The 20,730-nt window shown below is 49.8% G+C and overlaps 1 protein-coding gene across 2 annotated transcripts in view; it reads left to right on the top strand.

Moving 5' to 3' along the window:
• LOC144511903 (lysine-specific demethylase 5B-like) overlaps positions 1-20,730 on the top strand; it is a 371,069-nt gene that overhangs the window by 49,375 nt on the left and 300,964 nt on the right. For both annotated transcript variants that reach the window (XM_078242346.1, XM_078242347.1), the window contains exon 5: positions 3,071-3,167. In XM_078242346.1, coding sequence (XP_078098472.1) covers positions 3,071-3,167 — 97 coding nt within the window. The remainder of the gene's footprint in view (positions 1-3,070; positions 3,168-20,730) is intronic.

Below are 20,730 nucleotides of genomic sequence, written 5' to 3'. Positions count from 1 at the left end.
GTCTGTGTGTGTGTAGGGCTGGGGTGTGTGCGTGTGTGTAGGGCTGGGGTGTGTGCGTGTGTGTAGGGCTGGGGTGTGTGCGTGTGTGTAGGGCTGGGGTGTGTGCGTGTGTGTAGGGCTGGGGTGTGTGCGTGTGTGTAGGGCTGGGGTGTGTGCGTGTGTGTAGGGCTGGGGTGTGTGCGTGTGTGTAGGGCTGGGGTGTGTGCGTGTGTGTAGGGCTGGGGTGTGTGCGTGTGTGTGTGTAGGGCTGGGGTGTGTGCGTGTGTGTGTGTAGGGCTGGGGTGTGTGCGTGTGTGTGTGTAGGGCTGGGGTGTGTGCGTGTGTGTGTGTAGGGCTGGGGTGTGTGCGTGTGTGTAGGGCTGGGGTGTGTGCGTGTGTGTAGGGCTGGGGTGTGTGCGTGTGTGTAGGGCTGGGGTGTGTGCGTGTGTGTAGGGCTGGGGTGTGTGGGTGTGTGTAGGGCTGGGGTGTGTGCGTGTGTGTAGGGCTGGGGTGTGTGCGTGTGTGTAGGGCTGGGGTGTGTGCGTGTGTGTAGGGCTGGGGTGTGTGCGTGTGTGTAGGGCTGGGGTGTGTGCGTGTGTGTAGGGCTGGGGTGTGTGCGTGTGTGTAGGGCGGGGGTGTGTGTGTAGGGCTGGGGTGTGTGCGTGTGTGTAGGGCTGGGTTGTGTGCGTGTGTGTAGGGCTGGGGTGTGTGCGTGTGTGTAGGGCTGGGGTGTGTGTGTGTGTAGGGCTGGGGTGTGTGTGTGTGTGTGTAGGGCTGGGGTGTGTGTGTGTGTGTGTGTGTAGGGCTGGGGTGTGTGTGTGTGTAGGGCTGGGGTGTGTGTGTGTGTAGGGCTGGGGTGTGTGTGTGTGTAGGGCTGGGGTGTGTGTGTGTGTAGGGCTGGGGTGTGTGTGTGTGTGTGTGTAGGGCTGGGGTGTGTGTGTGTGTAGGGCTGGGGTGTGTGTGTGTAGGGCTGGGGTGTGTGTGTGTGTGTAGGGCTGGGGTGTGTGTGTGTGTGTAGGGTTGGGGTGTGTGTGTGTGTGTGTAGGGCTGGGGTGTGTGTGTGTGTGTAGGGCTGGGGTGTGTGTGTGTGTGTAGGGCTGGGGTGTGTGTGTGTGTGTAGGGCTGGGGTGTGTGTGTGTGTGTAGGGCTGGGGGGTGTGTGTGTGTAGGGCTGGAGTGTGTGTGTGTGTAGGGCTGGGGTGTGTGTGTGTGTAGGGCTGGGGGGTGTGTGTGTGTGTGTAGGGCTGGGGTGTGTGTGTGTGTGTAGGGCTGGGGTGTGTGTGTGTGTGTGTAGGGCTGGGGTGTGTGTGTGTGTGTAGGGCTGGGGTGTGTGTGTGTGTGTAGGGCTGGGGGGTGTGTGTGTGTGTGTAGGGCTGGGGTGTGTGTGTGTAGGGCTGGAGTGTGTGTGTGTGTAGGGCTGGGGTGTGTGTGTGTGTAGGGCTGGGGGGTGTGTGTGTGTGTGTAGGGCTGGGGTGTGTGTGTGTGTGTGTAGGGCTGGGGTGTGTGTGTGTAGGGCTGGAGTGTGTGTGTGTGTGTGTAGGGCTGGGGTGTGTGTGTGTGTAGGGCTGGGGAGTGTGTGTGTAGGGCTGTGTGCGTGTGTGTAGGGCTGGAATGTGTGTGTGTGTAGGGCTGGGGTGTGTGTGTGTGTAGGGCTGGGGTGTGTGTGTGTGTAGGGCTGGGGTGTGTGTGTGTGTAGGGCTGGGGTGTGTGTGTGTGTAGGGCTGGGGTGTGTGTGTGTGTAGGGCTGGGGTGTGTGTGTGTGTAGGGCTGGGGTGTGTGTGTGTGTAGGGCTGGGGTGTGTGTGTGTGTAGGGCTGGGGTGTGTGTGTGTGTAGGGCTGGGGTGTGTGTGTGTGTAGGGCTGGGGTGTGTGTGTGTGTAGGGCTGGGGTGTGTGTGTAGGGCTGGGGTGTTTGTGTGTAGCGCTAGGGTGTGTGTGTGTGTGTAGGGCTGGGGTGTGTGTGTAGGTCTGGGGTGTGTGTGTGTAGGTCTGGGGTGTGTGTGTGTAGGTCTGGGGTGTGTGTGTGTGTAGGTCTGGGGTGTGTGTGTGTGTAGGTCTGGGGTGTGTGTGTGTGTAGGTCTGGGGTGTGTGTGTGTGTGTAGGTCTGGGGTGTGTGTGTGTGTAGGGCTGGGGTGTGTGTGTGTGTAGGGCTGGGGTGTGTGTGTGTGTAGGGCTGGGGTGTGTGTGTGTGTAGGGCTGGGGTGTGTGTGTGTGTGTAGGGCTGGGGTGTGTGTGTGTGTGTAGGGCTGGGGTGTGTGTGTGTGTGTAGGGCTGGGGTGTGTGTGTGTAGGGCTGGGGTGTGTGTGTGTGTGTAGGGCTGGGGTGTGTGTGTGTGTGTAGGGCTGGGGTGTGTGTGTGTGTGTGTGTAGGGCTGGGGGTGTGTGTGTGTGTGTGTGTAGGGCTGGGGTGTGTGTGTGTGTGTGTGTGTGTAGGGCTGGGGTGTGTGTGTGTGTGTGTAGGGCTACACGCACACACCCCAGCCCTACACACACACACACACACCCCAGCTCTTATTTCATGTTGTGTGTACATGAATGGATTCATTCACCAGAATGAATCAGCTTACACCTCTCTGCATTGAACTTCGTTTTACCTATTTCCCCACTCCACGCACATGTTTTTTGAAGTTCTGCACAGTCCTCTTCAGCGTTTATCATACTTCCAAGTTTTATAGCACCCGCAAACTTTGGAACCGTGGTTTTCCATCCATGCCACCTTTGATGATACAGCTGTACAGTATGCTTTGTATAATTCTGTGCATTAAGACGCACACGGTTCTTGACAACTAAACCATCTTACCAGAACTGAAGAACACAGGAAAATTCTGCAATACCTATCCTCTTTAGAGGTTTTTGAAATTAGAGTTGTCTGCCATTTAAAATTCAGTACAATTGACTGATTCCAGATCAATCAATCTCGCCTAACCTGAGAATTGCGTTCAGGCTTCTATGTAAAAGCATGTTAAGTGTCTTTTAACTCTCTGTTTCAAAAGTATTACATGAAAGACCGAAGTTCATAGTTTTTATTGTCCATCCAAATTTTAATTGAGACTTAACATAATGTCTGATTTATTGTTTTAACTTTTAATTTATAGGTCGGCTGTGCCAAGACGGAGGCCAGTGAGATAATTGAGGTTCATGCTCATGATTTGCGCCCAAAGACGAGGAGTGGATCAATGAAATGTGAAAATGGTATGAATAAACTATTCTTCTTCAGTTCTCTATCCAAAGGCAGGTCCTTGGTGACTTGGCTGAGTGCTGAGATTCTTTTTTAACAGTGGGGAGGCAAGCCCCTGAGTCTACGCTTGCCAGAACAAGGATTGAACCCCGAGCTGTTGATAATTAATCTGATCAACATGTTAGCTTTCTAGCCAATTGAGCTAATCAGTCCCCAATGTAATTTACCTATGATGTACTGTTCTGTTGGACACATTTCAACAGTGTTGTTCAAATAAGAAAGAAATATCCCTCTTTAATAACAACTGCAGTTCAAATTAATTTTACATTGTTATGTACAATATCGTGCATCTTTTATTGTACCCCAACTTGCTCAGAATTTCATGTTTTATTTTCAAGGTTAGAAGCACTGGAAAAAAAGTTGTAAGGGCAAGCCTGGCAATTGTAGAACAGTCAGTTTAATTTTGGTGGTGGGGAATGCTGTTGATGTAGGGAAGGGGCACAACTCTAAAGGGCGGAGAGACTTGGGTGTTTATGTGCATAAATCATTAAAGGTAGCAGGGGAGGTGGAGCGAACGGTTAATGAAACATATACAATATCTTCGGCTTTATTAATAGAGACAATAGGTCCAGAGTAGCAAGGAGGTTATGCTGAACATGTCTCGGGCACTGGTTAATCCTTGGCTAGTTCTAGGCACTTTAGGAAGGATGCGAGTGTATTGGAGGGAGTGAAGAAGAGGTTTACAGGAACAGTTCCAAGGATGTGAAACTCTGGTTATGAAGATGGGAGAAGTTGAGACTGTTCTGGTTGGAGAGGAGAATGCTACACGGAGATTTGATAGAGGTGCTCAAAATCATGAGGGAATTGGACAGAGTAGATGGGGAGAAACTATTCCCACTCTCAAAAATATTGAGAATGAGGGGGCACAGTGTTAGGGCCCTGGACCAGAATCCCAAATTACATCAGGAAGCCAGACGAGACCCCAACAATGTTTCAATTTTGGCAAAAATCTGAGGATAGGATGCACCACTACAGGAATAATTCTGCTGACAAATTGGGGATCTTTTATTGGAAAACTAATGTTATTTAATAGTTTAACTGTATCTCTAACAAATGAAGCAGCTTAAATATTACCCATTAAACATGAGAAGAAACCACTCTAATTTTTAATGTGTCACTGTTTCAGTTCCAAATCAGCTACATTGTTCTCACAGATTCAAAAACCACTTTAAATACAGTTGCAACCTTCAATATACTTGCTATAATGAGTCTTAACAGCCTTGAACTTTCAGAGAGATTTTGTAGAGAGAGCAGCTTGCAAAAGCCTGGCTTTAAACAAACCCAGTCAGAACTGAAAGCTGCTTTTCTCTGCTACATACCTAGCTTCTCCCATTAACCACATTATCACATGACCCTGTCAATGAACCTAATCAAAACCCCCAAGGGAAACCTTCCATTCCTTTAATTAAAAACCCCGGAGGAACTTTTCTTTTTGTGAACAAAAATCCATTTGCTCTCCCCTAAGTAAATAATATATGGCTAAATTAAGTAATTAACCCACTCTCCCAGCATCTGAGCTGTATTCCTTCCAGATATACTGACTATCTGTTGCATGCATACAGCTGAATTTTAAACATTCCCCTTCAACACAAAAAATATATTTACTTACATCTATAGCAATATATATAAAATTATAGTGTGCTATTGCTACACATATCATCACAACTATTTAAAGTGATTTGCAATAGAAGTGAATGCAATGTTAGAAAAACCTGTTTCACACACTGAGTGGTTGGGGTCTGGAATACACTACCTGGGAATGTGGGAGAAGCAGGTTCAACTGAGGCATTCAAGAGGGCATTAGATGATTATTTGAACAGAAACAGCAAGTGGTTCGGGTCTGGAATGCACTGCCTGGTAGTGTGGCAAAAGCAGGAATAGTTGGTGTTCAAGAGAACACTATGATTATTTAAATAGGAACAATGGGTGGAATTTTACCATTCGTGTTTTTGGGCGTGAAGAAGTGGTAAAGTCGGATGTGAGGCGGATTTGCACGATCTGCGCCTGTTTTCGTGCCAGTTCCCACTTTACCAAGGGGAAAGAATTGGCACGAGAGGAGTCACCCAAAATGGGTGCAACGTCAATTTAAATATTTTTGCATTCATCTCAATGCAATTAGCAAGCTGCACACCCCAATTTACCAGCACCCTAGCCTTTACCACCGCATTCGTCTGACCCGGGTCGGTCTGAAAACACCTCCTCTTTAAAAGTCGGCTTCTGGCGCTCATTTAGTGAGGGTTACTGAGGAGGTAAGTGTTGACCGTCAGTCGACTCCGTATTGCTCACAGACGGTTGTTTTGTGGTGGCCATGTTGAATTTTGGGTCAGGAGGAGTGTGTGTAGGCATTGTTGCTGATCACGGTGTCTGATGTCCGATTTTCAGCATGGACCCGGGTCTCAGCACTGACCTTGCATCTTGGGGATGCTGCTGGGTCCTCGGGAACGCAACACTGTTCCAGGTGCTGGAAACCCTTTGAAGTGGCAGTGCTGCAGCCTCAGAACTTTTCAAGCAGCACTGCCTGTGGTCACTCCTGCATGGGTTCTGGGTGTTTGTTGTTGCGGGGGGGGGGGGGGGGGGGCGATTGGGGGCTTGAGGGAGATGGGGGCCTTATGGGAGGCTGTGTTGCTGGGGGGAGGGGATGGGGGTCAGTGTTGCTGGGGGGCTAGTGGGAGGGATGGGGGGCTGTGTTGCTGGGGGGCTTGTTGGGGCAGATGAGGGGGCTGTGTTGCTGGAGGGGCCTGTGGGGTGGGATGGGGGTGCTGTGTTGCTGGTGGGCAGTGGGGGAGGGATTAGGGGGGCTGTGTTGCTGGGGGGCCTGTTTGGGGAGGGGGGGGGAAGGGGGAGTGGTGGCTATGGGCAGTGTGCGTTGCTGGGATAGGGCCAAGCAGAATTCCTTAATCTCTCCATCTGTCTCTCCCCTTCTCCAAATCCCCAGCCTCCTTCAGATTGATGAGATAGCTTTTACGATGCAACCGATGGACCTTGCTGTTCTTCTGGTTGCTGCTGGAGTGAGGAGGGACAGGAGGATAAATTGCAGACAGAGGAGGCCCAGGCCTTGCCACTCGCAGGAGTAGAGGAAGACAGCCACCAGAGGCAGGATGTGGCTGCCATTCGCCCAGAGGAGGGGCACGGCAAGGAGGGAGCGGAGACCCCGGCAGTTCCACACATGGGTGTCCTTTGAACAAATGTCTGACACTTTGTGCTGCCGATGGCTCCGGCTCCAAAAAACGAGTGCAACACCTATGCAATTTGTTGCAAGACCTAGCACCTCGGGGTGTGGGTGGCTGTGAAATTGACAGCCACTTTAAACTTTTGTGCCACTGGGTCCTTCCAGACCCGCAGTGGAGATGTATGTGGCATTTTGCAGTCAGCTGTCCACAACTATGTGAAGGAGGTCACAGATGCCCTGTATGCCCGGGCTGCCTAGTACCTTAATTTTGACGTGGACCAGGCCCAGCAGGAAGCCCGGGCTGCAGGATTCGTGGCCATCGCGGGGACGCCAAATGTCCAGGGGGTTATAGACTGCACCCATGTTGTCCTCAAGGCCCTGCTTCAGAATCCATGACCATTCATCAACAGAAAGGGCTTCCATTCCCTAAATGTGCAATTGGTGTGTGACCACAAGATGCATATCATGTACGTCTACGCCAGACACCCCAGCAGCATGCATGACAGCTTCATATTGAGGAGCTCAGATATCCCAGAGGTCTTTGAAGAGGAGCCCAGGTTGCAGGGATGGCTCGTGGGGGATATGGGTACCCTCTTCGGACGTACGGAGGCCTGAGACCGACGCGGACACCCAGTATAATGAGACACAAATTGCCACCCTTTCAACAGTGGAGAGGTGTATAGGGCTCCTCAAAATGTGGTTCAGGTGTCTGGACTGATCTGGCAGGGCTCTACAATATCGCCCTCTGATTTCTTCCCACATTGTGGTGGTGTTCCGTGCCCTTCACAACCTGGCGCAGCAGCGAGATGACTTTTGGAGGAAGAGGAGGACGTGGAGGCCGGGCATCGCTGGAGAGGAGGCCGCCCGACGGGGAGGAGGAGGACAATGCCGAGCAACACCACCAGGCACTGGAGGGCTGGCAGCAAGGATCAGGCATGCAAGGGTGGCCCTGATCACCAGGCGCTTTGCTCACTAGGGGCCTGCATTGCTGCACGTGGGTTCCATCACCTCACAAAAGTCCTACTATCTCCTGCACTATTGTAACACCACAATGGTGGGCCTGGGTATGCTGTGTTAGCGAGTTTCTTTGGCAGACAGCGGGGGTGATGACGTCTCGCTAAGCACCATTTTGATGATGCCCTGGTGCAAACTAGTCTGACTCCGACCTGAGCTCCGCATGCACGCTGGCACTTGGGTCCACATTATGTAGTAGGTAAGGGATCAGTAAACCCTCATACAGGGCCCCAAAACGGTTGGGTTGGGGTGGGGGAGGGGAGGGAATCTTTTGTGAGTTCTGGGGAGCCAATGCCTTCATTTTCTCAGTGACACTGTGTTGAAGGGACTCCCCTTTCATCAACATGAAGGATCTCTCTGTTGACCGTCACAGTAAGAGGATTCCTGTGAGAGGCACATCTGAGACAAATTAATTACAGGTGGGAGATGAAAAAACATTGCTGACAAAAGTGTCTGAATGATAAGTGCTAACATAAAAACATGTTGTGGAGATGCTGGCGTTGGACCAGAGTGGGCTCAGTAAGAAGTCCCACTGCATCAGGTTAAAGTCCAGCAGGTTTATTTGGAATCACGAGCTTTCGGTACCATTATCTTGCAATTGTGTCTTTATCGATATATGCCATGTTTGTGAAACCTACTTCTCCACTCACCTGATGAAGGAGCACTGCTCCGAAAGCTTGTGGTTCTAAATAAACCTTTTGGACTTTAACCTGGTGTGTGAGACTTCTTACTCTGAAAACATGTGAACCGGAAACGTGAAAGTGCTTAAATATTTATCTAACTAATGCTGCCCTTCACCCATGCCATCTTAGTGCAACTACAACTTAACATTACTTGGCCTACCACTACGTCTCGATGCCTCCCCAGGGCACACATCAGAGGTGGAGGGGGCCAGCCCTTGGCGAGCGTCCTCTGGAGGGCCTAGACCTTGACACCCTCTTCATCCCGCTGCCACTGAGATGCCCTGGTGTCAGGAATGGGGGAGTCAGAAGGTGTAGCCATAGCCACAGTCTCCTGGCTGGAAGGTCCCGGCATGGGCTCGAGCCCTTCCTCCTCCCTCAGGATTCCTGTGGGGCCCTGGGTCACTCCAGGGGTGGCGGTGCCTTTGCAGTGAGCTCCAGAAGTTTTGGTGTTACCTGGCCCTGTCAATCCTGGAGGACCACCTGCGTTCTAGCCATGGTGATCGAGCCCTCTGCGACGGCCACCTTCAATGGCAGCAGCAAGTGCCATCTGAGATTGGGCCATGCTCTGCAGTTCCTCAGCCATGACCCTCTGTGACTGGTCCACATTCTCAAGTGCTGCTGCTGTAGTCCACTGTGTCTCAGCGCTGTCCCGCTGGGTCTCCTTCAAGCTCTCAAGCCTCTCAGCCATGGGTCGCAGAATCTTGAGAAGCCTGTTGAGTCCCTCAGCTGTGGCCTCCTGTGACTCGACCATTGCTTGGAGCCTGCCACTCGCGGTGAGGATTTCCTGCCACTCGCGGTGAGGATTTCCTGCCCCAGGCTTTCCACCGCAGACACCACCCTTGCAGTGTTGGCCTGGGAACCACACAAGACAGGCAATAGCTGGTCCACCTGAAAGCTTTGGTACATAAGAACATAAGAAATAGGAGCAGGAGTAGGCCATCTGGCCCTTCGAGCCTGCCCCGCCATTCAACAAGATCATGGCTGATCTGAAGCGAATCAGTTCCACTTACCCGCCTGCCCCCCATAACCCCTAATTCCCTTATCGATCAGAAAACTATCTACCCGTGATTTAAACATGTTCAACGAGGAAGCCTCCACCACTTCAATGGGCAGAGAATTCCAGAGATTCACTACCCTCTGAGAGAAGAAGTTCCCCCTCAACTCTGTTCTGAACCGGCCCCCCTTATTTTGAGGCTGTGCCCTCTAGTTCTGGTTTCCCTTCTAAGTGGAAAGAATCTCTCCACCTCTAGCCTATCCAGCCCCTTCATTATCTTATAGGTCTCTATAAGATCACCCCTCATCCTTCTAAACTCCAACGAGTACAGACCCAATCTGTTTAATCTCTCCTCATAAGCTACACCCCTCATCAACCTGGTGAACCTTCTCTGCACTCCCTCCAAGGCCAATATATCCTTTCGCAAAAAAAGGGGACCAAAACTGCACACAGTACTCCAGTTGCGGCCTCACCAGTGCCTTGTACAGTTGCAGCAAGACCTCCCTGCTTTTATATTCTATCCCCCTCGCGATAAAGGCCAACATTCCATTCGCCTTCTTGATCACCTGCTGCACCTGCAGACTGAGTTTTTGCGATTCGTGCACAAGGACCCCCAGGTCCCTCTGCACAGTCGCACGATGTAATTTTTCTCCATTTAAATAATATTCCAATTTACTATTATTTCTTCCAAAGTGGATAACCTCACATTTGCTAACGTTATATTCCATCTGCCAGATCCTCGCCCACTCGCTCAGCCTATCCAAATCTCTCTGCAGACTTTCCACGTCTTCCATGCAATTCGCTTTCCCACTCACCTTCGTGTCATCAGCAAACTTGAATACCCTACATTCAGTCCCCTCCTCCAGATCATCCTCCCGACAGCCTCGCAGTTGGTTCAGTGTTGCTGTTAGCCCCTGCTGCATTCCTTGGCTCTGGTGCATCTCCAGCAGCTGAAGGAGAAGTGATCTTAGAGGCCCAGCATGTAGTCTGGGGCCAGCTGAGTCCTGACCTCCAGCAAACCCCTGCATGCCAGAGGCCTCGGACGTTCCCTCCTCCACCCGATGTACATCATCAGCTGTGTTGCGCTCACCAGAGTGACCCAGATGCCTCACACTCTCATCGGTGGGTCCAGTTAATGGTATCTGGGATGGTGAGTTGTGAGGTGGAAGCTGACGCCAAAAAGGTGCTGGCCTTGGAGGTTCCCTCTTCCTCTGAGGAATCGTCAGGTGTCAGGGGCAGGATGGGCGAGAGCAGCAGATGGCCCCAGGGTGTCTGGGTCTCTTCCTGTGACACAGGACACAAGGTTAAGAGCAAGGGAGGGAGAGGAATCTGGGATGCAAGAAACTGGCTTGACATTTCTCCATTGAACATGGAACAAAGGGAATCACACCAATCATGCTGCCCATCTGAATTAAAACCACCTACCTTTCCAGGGACCATAGCCCTCTATTTCCATCCTATTCATGTATTTGTCAAGATGGCCCTTAAAGGTCACGATCATATCTGCTTCCACTACCTGCCCTGGGCAGTGAGTTCCAGGCACCCGCCACCCTCTGCGGAAAAAAAACTTGCCTCATACATCTCCTTTAAACCTTTCCCCTCACACCTTATGTCTCCTAGTAACTGAGTCGAATTGAGTGGAGAATTGGCAGGTACTCACTCCTCGACTCCAGCCCGACCATGCTGTCACTGATGGCCCGGATGTCGTCCTCTCCCAGTGTTAGCTCCATCACGCACTCCTCAAGGGGGTGAGGACTCGGAGGTCAGGCTCACCACCCGCTGCCTTTGCCCTCTCCTGACAGTTATGGGCATTCTTGTCATGTGGGGACTGAAGGAGCCATGAAAGAAATGATAGCGCAACTCCTGCAAAGAATCAGGTGTGGCCCTCAGAGGGCAAGCGCTATGATACTCTGGGGGAAGGGAGAAGCAGGAGGAGCTTGTGGATCGGGGCTGGAAGCATGCAGGGTGCTGGGAGTGGGGGGGATCTGGGGGAAGATGCTAGATGGGGTATAACACTCACCCTTGCTGCCCGGATGAGGTAATTGACCTTTTCTCGGCAATGCTTCCCTCTTCTGTGCCAGTGTCATGGCACGAACACAGGTGGCCACTGCCTCCCAGGATGCTTTGCCATCACTTCCCCTTAGACAGCGTCCTGCTGGGGCGATGAGGATGCTCCACCTTGCCTCCACAGCATCAAGCAAACTGCTCAGGTACGCTTCTCCAAATCTGGGCGCTGCCTTCTTAGACATTTCTTCCTGCACGACTTGCCTGTCTGTCCATTCTTGGAGTTTTTATGGAGCTGTCCTTGTTGGGCACATCAGCTGCAGGCAGTTTGGGAGAGCATCCCAGCAAGTTAAATGCAATTTGCTTATTACCATTGAGGGGAAGGCACATGAGTACTTGCAGGTGGGGTGGTGGGGGATCTGTCCCTTTTTGATGACTGGGGGCAGGGAGAGAAAGGGAAGTGTCAGACAGCCATCGGAGCCGGGAGGAGATGGGGCCCATGTGCAAGTGGGGGGGGGAAACCACTGTCACTCTGCTTGCGATTGGTGCGGGAGGGGGTGGCACTGCCACTCTGCCTGTGATTGGTGAGAGGATGCGATCGGTCTGGGTGGTGGGGGGGATGGGGAGATAAGGGAGTCAGTAATGCTGTGAGGGAGGGGGGAGCATTATCCGGCCCGGAAGTGATCTGGCAGGGGAGCTGTTTTGTTAATTTTTTGCTGCACATGCGCAGTTGGAGGCTCCGTTAGGAACTGCAGGCTTTTGGGTGTGTCATGCCTTGCTCACAGGCTTCTGCAGCAAGAAACGGACTCGCACAAACTTTGCAGTCAGAGTGCCTATGGGCGGGCCTAAAAACGCACCCAAAAAACGGATCTGAAACTCTCCCACTTTCAAGCCCAGCCAGCACTTAAAAAAAGGTAAAATACCACCCAGTGTGCAGGGTTACAGGGAAAAGGCAGGAGAAAGAGCACAATGCTCATTCAGAGAGCTGATGTCGACATAATGGGCCAAATGGCCCCCTCCTGCACAGTAACAGTTTTGTGATTCTGTGGAAACTTGACTCGTCAGCAATCGGATTCAGCTTCCATTTGTTCTATCAAATTATCTTAATTTTTTGTGTTCTCATGTGATAGAATCACTCTGGTCAGCAAAGAGATTACAGGGACTGTCGTGCATTATGCACAATATGCATTGTGCAATTTACTGAACCTTTGTCGTGGCTATGTACTCGTAGAGCAGTCAGCTGGAACATCTTTTCTGTGTATTTTTTTCAACTAACTATTCATTCAGTGTTTCTTACTTTATAACTAAATTCATGTTTGAAGTTGCCATTTAAAAGCAGTCCTGACTAAAATATTTCAGCTTTTATTCACATAATGCATTGCATGTTATCCTTTGCTGTTTGGTTTGCCATTTGGCATTCACACTAATACATTAGTGGAATATTTTCTTGTCTAAATCCTTTTTATGTCGACATAATGGGCCAAATGGCCCCCTCCTGCACAGTAACAGTTTTGTGATTCTGTGGAAACTTTTTAGGCGGCACGGTAGCACAGTGGTTAGCACTGCTGCTTCACAGCTCCAGGGTCCCGGGTTCGATTCCCGGCTCGGGTCACTGTCTGTGTGGAGTTTGCACATTCTCCTCGTGTCTGCGTGGGTTTCCTCCGGGTGCTCCGGTTTCCTCCCACAGTCCAAAGATGTGCGGGTTAGGTTAATTGGCCAGGTTAAAAAAATTGCCCCTTAGAGTCCTGGGATGCGTAGGTTAGAGGGATTAGTGGGTAAAATATGTGAGGGTAGGGCCTGGGTGGGATTGTGGTCAGTGCAGACTCGATGGGCCGAATGGCCTCCTTCTGCACTGTAGGGTTTCTATTTCTATTTTAAGTTTTCTGATTAGTGACCAATTGTCTGAGCAGCAGTTTGGAATAAGGCAAATATTTCAGACTTTACTGTAAATAACACAGCAATAACTTGTTTTTATAGTAAAACACCCCATGGTGAATCCCAGGAGTGTTATGAGGTAAAATTTGACACCAAATCACACGGAGATGTTGTGTCGGAGAGATAAGTTGTGAAGATTGGTTTGAAGTGGAGTGGGGAGATGGAAAGAATTTCACAATTTAAGGCGTAAGCATGTGAAGGCATAGCTGACAATGATGGCCTGAAGGAAATTGAGCTTGTGCAAGAAGCTATAAATTAGGAGACAGAGAACTTTGAGGCAGGGGTGGTGGGATTGTCGGGCTGCAGGCGATTATGAAGGGAGAAGCGAGGCCATGGAAGAATTAGAACACCAAAATGAACATTTTAAAATTGACACGTTGCTGAACCTGGAGCCAATGTTGAGGTGCACAGGATTTAGAACCATCAAACCATAGAAAAGTTATGGCATCGAAGGAGACTATTCGGCCATCTTGTCCATGCCAGTCTGAGGACACCTAGGCACCCTCACTTAGTGCGAGGGACGTGGATGGGGTAGAGTTTGTAAGGAGCATCCAGGAGGGCTTCTTCAAACAGTCCAACTAGGGAAGGGGCTGTACTGGACCTGTATTGGGGAATGAGCCTGACCAGGTAGTGGTCGTTTCGTCGGGGAGCAGTTCGGGAACAGTGACCACAATTCAGTAAGCTTTAAGGTACTGATGGATGAAGGTAAGTGTAGTCCACAAGTTAAGGTGCTAAACTGTGGGAAGGCTAATTACAATACTATTAGGCAGGAACTGAAGAATGTCGATTGGGCGCAGATATTTGAGGGCAATGTGGGAGGCTTTCAAGTGTAAGTTGATGGGGATTCAAGACCGGCACATTCCTGTAAGGATGAAGGATAAGTATGGGAAGTTTTGGGAACCTTGGATAATGAGAGATATTGTGAGCCTAGTCAAAGAGAAAAAGGAAGCATTTGTCAAGGCCAGGAGTCTGGGAACCCACGAATCAAGTGTGGAATACAAGGAAAGTAGAAAGAAACTTAAGTAAGGAATATGGAGGGTTAAAAGGGGTCGCAAAAAATCATTGGCCAGCAGGATTAAGAAAAATCCCAAGGCTTTTTACACATATATAAAGAGCAAGAGGGTAGCCAGGGAGAGGGTTGGCCCACTCAAGGGCAGGGGAGGGAATCTATGCGTGGAGCTGGAGGAAATGGGTGAGTTATTAAATGAGTACTTTGCATCAGTATTCACCAAAGAGAAGGACTTGGTGGATGATGAGTCTGGGAAAAGGTGTTGAGATCAAAAAGGAGGCGGCATTGGAGTTCTTGGGAAACATTAAGATAGACAAGTTTCCAGGGTCGGATGGGATACACCCCAGAATACTGAGAGGCAAGGGGGGAAATTGCTGGGGCGTTGAGAGAAATCTTTGTATCATCACTGGCTTCAGGGGAGGTCCCAGAGGATTGGAAAATAGCCAATGTTGTTCCTTTGTTTAAGAAGGGTAGCAAGTTCCCCCTCATTGATCCACTGGAGCAAGCTGAGAGGGGTGCTTGAAAGCAGCAGTGCTGGTGAGAGATTAATTGAATTGTTTATTTATTTAATTAGTCAGCTAGTGTGTGTATTTTTTTGGCCTTTACTTTAACAGCAGTTTTTCAAGTTTAAAGTGAAAACTAGAAGTGGGCAGCAAAGGAGTCTGGGAAGGGTTTTTTAAGCGCGTGAAGTATAAAAGGTAGGCTGCAGTATACAGCGGGCAGCGTCGGGAGCGGGCAGTGTAGTGTGTGGGAAGTAGAGTGTGAGCTATAAGACTTTGGCTCACAGGGCTTAGGCTGAAAGGGCGAGCAGGGGTGAGTTGAATTCATTTTTGCACTTTCTACCTGGTACTGGCAAGGTATCTAGAGGGGATGGGTGTGCAGGCAGTGCAATGTTCCTCTTGCACTATGTTTGAGGTGAGGGACGACGACAGTGTCCCTACTGATTACACCTGTGGGAAGTGCACCCATCTGCAGCTCCTCCAAAACCGTGTTAGGGAACTGGAGCTGGAGTTGGATGAACTTAGGATCATCAGGGACGCAGAGATGGCCATAGACACAAGCTTTAGGAATACAGTTACTCCGAGGATTGAAAACAGATGGGTGACGGTGAGAGGGGCTGGGAGGAAGCCTTAGCAACAAGTATTCCGTTTTGGATACGGTTGAGGGGGATGACATACCAGTGGGGAGCCGCAGTGAGAGGATCTCCAGCACTGTGTCCGTCTCTGTGGCTCGGGAGGGAAAGGGGGAGAGCGGGAGGGCGATAGTTATTGGGGACTCGTTAGTTAGAGGGATAGATAGGAGGTTCTGTGGCAGCAAAAGAGACTCACGGATGGTATGTTGCCTACCGGATGCCAAGGTCCGTGATGTCTCAGACCGTGTTTTCCAGATTCTGAAGGGGGAGGGGAAACAGTCACAAGTCGTGGTGCACATTGGTACCAATGACATAGGTAAGAGAAGGGGCGGGGATTTAAAGCAGGAATTTATGGAGCTGGGCTGGAAGCTGAGAGCCAAGACGAAGCATGTGGTCATCTCTGGTACGTTGCCGGTACCACGTGATAGCGAGTTGAGGAACAGGGAGAGAGTGCAGTTAAATATGTGGTTGCAGGGATGGTGTAGGAGGGAGGGTTTCAGATACGTGGATAATTGGAACACGTTCTGGGGAAGGTGGGACCTGTACAAACAGGACGGGGTGCACCTGAACCAGAGGGGCACCAATATCCTCGGAGGGAAATTTGTTACAGCTCTTCAGGGGGGTTTAAACTAATTTGTCAGGGGAGTGGGAAAGGGAGTTGTAGTCCAGAAGTCAGTGAGGGTGGTGAGGTATTGGGGAAGGTATCAGGGTCAAGGGTGGGTACTGGTAGACAGGAAGGTGGGTTGAAGTGTGTCTACTTCAATGCAAGGAGCATCCGGAACAAGGTAGATGAACTTGGGGCGTGGATTGGTACTTGGGACTACGATGTTGTGGCCATTACGGAGACGTGGGTAGAACAAGGACAGGAATGGTTGTTGGACGTTCCGGGGTATAGATGTTTCACTAAGTGTAGGGAAGCTGGTAAAAGAGGTGGAGGAGTGGCATTGTTAATCAAGGATAGTTTAACGGCTGCGGAAAGGCACTTCGTGGGGGATCTGCACACTGAGGTAATATGGGCTGAAGTTAGAAATAGGAAAGGAGCGGTCACGTTGCTAGGAGTTTACTATAGGCCCCCAAATAGTAATAGAGATGTGGAGGAAGAAATTGCTAAGCAGATTATGGATATGTGTGGGGGTCACAGGGTAGTTGTCATGGGGGACTTTAACTTTCCAAATATTGATTGGAACCTTTGTAGGTCAAATAGTTTGGATGGGGCAGTTTTTGTGCAGTGTGTGCGGGAGGGTTTCCTGACACAATATGTGGATGGGCCGACTAGAGGTGAGGCCACATTGGATTTGGTACTGGGAAATGAACCGGGCCAAGTGTTAGATTTGGTTGTGGGAGAGCAATTTGGAGATAGTGACCACAATTCGGTGTCTTTTGTTATTGCAATGGAGAGGGATAGGGCCGTACGGCAGGGCAAGGTTTACAATTGGGGGAGGGGTAATTATGATGCGATTAGGCAAGAATTAGGGGGCATAAGTTGGGAACAGAAACTGTCAGAGAAAGGAACTAATGAAAAGTGGAACTTTTTCAAGGAACAAATACTGGATGTCCTTGATAGGTATGTTCCTGTCAGGCAGGGAGGAAATGGCCGAGTGAGGGAACCATGGTTCACGAAAGAGGTGGAATGTCTTGTGAAAAGGAAGAGGGAAGCTTATGTAGGGATGAGGAAACAAGGTTCAGATGGCTCGATTGAGGGTTACAAGTTAGCAAGGAATGAGCTGAAAAAGGGGCTTAGGAGAGCTAGGAGGGGACATGAGAAGTCCTTGGCGGGTCGGATCAAGGAAAACCCCAAGGCCTTTTACTCTTATGTGAGGAATAAAAGAATGACCAGGGTGAGGTTAGGGCCGGTCAAGGACAGTAGTGGGAACTTGTGTATGGAGTCAGTAGAGATAGGCGAGGTGATGAATGAATACTTTTCTTCAGTGTTCACCAAGGAGAGGGGCCATGTTTTTGAGGAAGAGAAGGTGTTACAGGCTAATAGGCTGGAGGAAATAGATGTTCGGAGGGAGGATGTCTTGGCAGTTTTGAATAAACTGAAGGTCGATAAGTCCCCTGGGCCTGATTAAATGTATCCTAGGATTCTGTGGGAGGCAAGGGATGAGATTGCAGAGCCTTTGGCGTTGATCTTTGGGTCCTCGCTGTCCACGGGGATGGTGCCAGAGGACTGGAGAATGGCGAATGTTGTTCCTCTGTTTAAGAAAGGGAATAGAAATGACCCTGGTAATTATAGACCGGTTAGTCTTACTTCGGTGGTTGGTAAATTGATGGAAAGGGTCCTTAGGGATGGGATTTACGACCATTTAGAAAGATGCGGATTAATCCGAGATAGTCAGCACAGATTCGTGAAGGGCAAGTCGTGCCTCACAAATTTGATTGAATTTTTTGAGGAGGTAACTAAGTGTGTTGGTGAAGGTAGGGCAGTTGATGTCATATACATGTATTTTAGTAAGGCGTTTGATAAGGTCCCCCATGGTCGGCTTATGATGAAAGTGAGGAGGTGTGGGATAGAGGGAAAGTTGGCCGATTGGATAGATAACTGGCTGTCTGACCGAAGACAGAGGGTGGTGGTGGATGGAAAATTTTCGGATTGGAGGCAGGTTGCTAGCGGTGTGCCGCAGGGATCAGTGCTTGGTCCTCTGCTCTTTGTGATTTTTATTAATGACTTAGAGGAGGGGGCTGAAGGGTGGATCAGTAAATTTCATCATAGAATCATAGAAACCCTACAGTGCAGAAGGAGGCCATTCGGCCCATCGAGTCGGCACCGACCACAATCCCACCCAGGCCCTACCCCCACATATTTTACCCGCTAATCCCTCTAACCTACGCATCTCAGGGGCAATTTTAACCTGGCCAATCAACCTAGCCCGCACATCTTTGGACTGTGGGAGGAAACCGGAGCACCCGGAGGAAACCCACGCAAACACGAGGAGAATGTGCAAACTCCACACAGACAGTGACCCGAGCCGGGATTTGCTGATGACACCAAGATTGGTGGAGTAGTGGATGAGGTGGAGGGCTGTTGTAGGCTGCAAAGAGACATAGATAGGATGCAAAGCTGGGCTGAGAAATGGCAAATGGAGTTTAACCCTGTTAAATGTGAGGTGATTCATTTTGGTAGGACAAATTTAAATGTGGATTACAGGGTCAAAGGTAGGGTTCTGAAGACTGTGGAGGAACAGAGAGATCTTGGGGTCCATATCCACAGATCTCTAAAGGTTGCCACTCAAGTGGATAGAGCTGTGAAGAAGGCCTATAGTGTGTTAGCTTTTATTAACAGGGGGTTGGAGTTTAAGAGCCGTGGGGTTATGCTGCAACTGTACAGGACCTTGGTGAGACCACATTTGGAATATTGTGTGCAGTTCTGGTCACCTCACTATAAGAAGGATGTGGAAGCGCTGGAAAGAGTGCAGAGGAGATTTACCAGGATGCTGCCTGGTTTGGAGGGTAGGTCATATGAGGAAAGGTTGAGGGAGCTAGGGCTGTTCTCTCTGGAGCGGAGGAGGCTGAGGGGAGACTTAATAGAGGTGTATAAAATGATGAAGGGGATAGATAGAGTGAACGTTCAAAGACTATTTCCTCGGGTGGATGGAGCTGTTACAAGGGGGCATAACTATAGGGTTCGTGGTGGGAGATACAGGACGGATATCAGAGGTAGGTTCTTTACGCAGAGAGTGGTTGGGGTGTGGAATGGACTGCCTGCAGTGATAGTGGAGTCAGACACTTTAGGAACATTTAAGCGGTTATTGGATAGGCACATGGAGCACACCAGGATGATAGGGAGTGGGATAGCTTGATCTTGGTTTCAGATAAAGCTCGGCACAACATCGTGGGCCGAAGGGCCTGTTCTGTGCTGTACTGTTCTATGTTCTATGTTCAAGAATAATCCAGGTAATTAGAGCCTCACTTCAGTGGTAGGGAAATTATTGGAGAGGATTCTTTGAGACAGGATTTACACCCACTTGGAAATAAGTGGGCGTACTAGCGACAGGCTAGTACTTTGTGAAGGGGCGGTCATGTCTCACGAACTTGATCGAGTTTTTTGAGGAAGTGACGAAGGTGATTGATGAGGGTAGGGCAGTGGATGTTGTCTGCATGGACTTCAGTAAGGCTTTTGACAAGGTCTCTCATGGTAGACTGGTGCAGAAGGTGAAGTCGCATGGGATCAGAGGTGAGCTGGCAGGGTGGACACAGAACTGGCTCTGTCATAGAAGCCAGAGGGTAACAGTGGAAGGGTGCGTTTCTGAATGGAGGGCTGTGACAAGTGGCATTCCTCAGAGATCAGTGCTGGGACATTTGCTGTTTGTAACATATATAAAGGATTTGGAGGAAAATGTAACAGGTTTGATTAGTAAGTTTGTGGACAACAAGAAGGTTGGTGGATTAGCGGATAGTGATGAGGACCATCAGGATACAGCAAGATATAGATTGGTTGGAGACTTGGGCGGACAGATGGCAGATAGAGTTAATCAAGACAAATGTGAGATAATGCATTTTGGAAGGTCTAATACAGATAGGAAATGTACAATAAATGGCAGAACTCTTAAGAGTATTGATAGAGGCATCTGGGAGTACAGGTACACAGGTCACTGAACGTGCCAAGGTGGAGATGGTGGTCAAGAAGGCATACGGCATGCTTGCCTTCATCGGCCGGGACATTGAGTTTAAAAATTGGCAAGTTATGTTGCAGCTTTAGAGAACTTTAGTTAGGCTGCACTTGGAATATAGTGTTCAATTCTGGTCGCCACATTACCAGAAGGATGTGGACGTTTTGGAGAGGATACAGGATGTTGCTTGGTATGGAGGTCATTAGCTATGAGGAGAGGGTGGAGAAACTTGGTTTGTTCTCACTGGAACAACGGAGGTTGAGGAGTGACCTGATAGAAGTCTACAAGATTGAGGGACATGGACAAAGTGGATAGTCAGAAGCTTTTTCCCAGGGTGGAACAGTCAATTACTTGGGGGCATAGGTTGAAGGTGCGAGGGGCAAGGTTTAAAGGAGATGTATGAGGCAAGTTTTGGGTGGTGTGTGCCTGGAACTCGCTGCCGGGGGAGGTATTGGAAGCAGATATGATAGTGACTTTCAAGGTGCACCTTGACAAATACATGAATAGGATGGGAATGAAGGGATATGGTCCCCGGAAGGGTAGGGGGTTTTAGTTCAGTCGGACAACATGGTCGGTGCAGGCTTGGAGGGCCGAAGGGTCTATTCCTCTGCTGTAATTTTCTTTGTCCTTTGTTCCTAATCTCTCCTTCCTACACCCAGCCCATAGTCCTACAGCTTACAGCACTTAAGGTGTAGATCCAAATACTTTTTAAAAGAATTTAGGGTCTCTTCCTCCACCACCAACTTGGGCAGTGAATTCCAGACAACCACCACCCATTTTGTAAAAAATGGTCTTCCTCATGTCCACTCTACACCTACTGCCACTTATCTTGAAACATAGAAACTCAAATCAGGAGTCGGCCATTTGGCCCTTCGAGCCTGCTCTGCCATTCATTTTGATCATGGCTGATCATCAAATTCAATAACCTGATCTCCCTTTCCCCCATATCCCTTGATCCCTTTAGCCC

This window comes from Mustelus asterias, chromosome 25 (genome assembly GCF_964213995.1).
Source record: "Mustelus asterias chromosome 25, sMusAst1.hap1.1, whole genome shotgun sequence".
NCBI lineage: Eukaryota > Metazoa > Chordata > Chondrichthyes > Carcharhiniformes > Triakidae > Mustelus > Mustelus asterias.
Note: the sequence above shows the minus strand (reverse complement) of the source record. Positions and strands in the feature narration are given on the sequence as shown.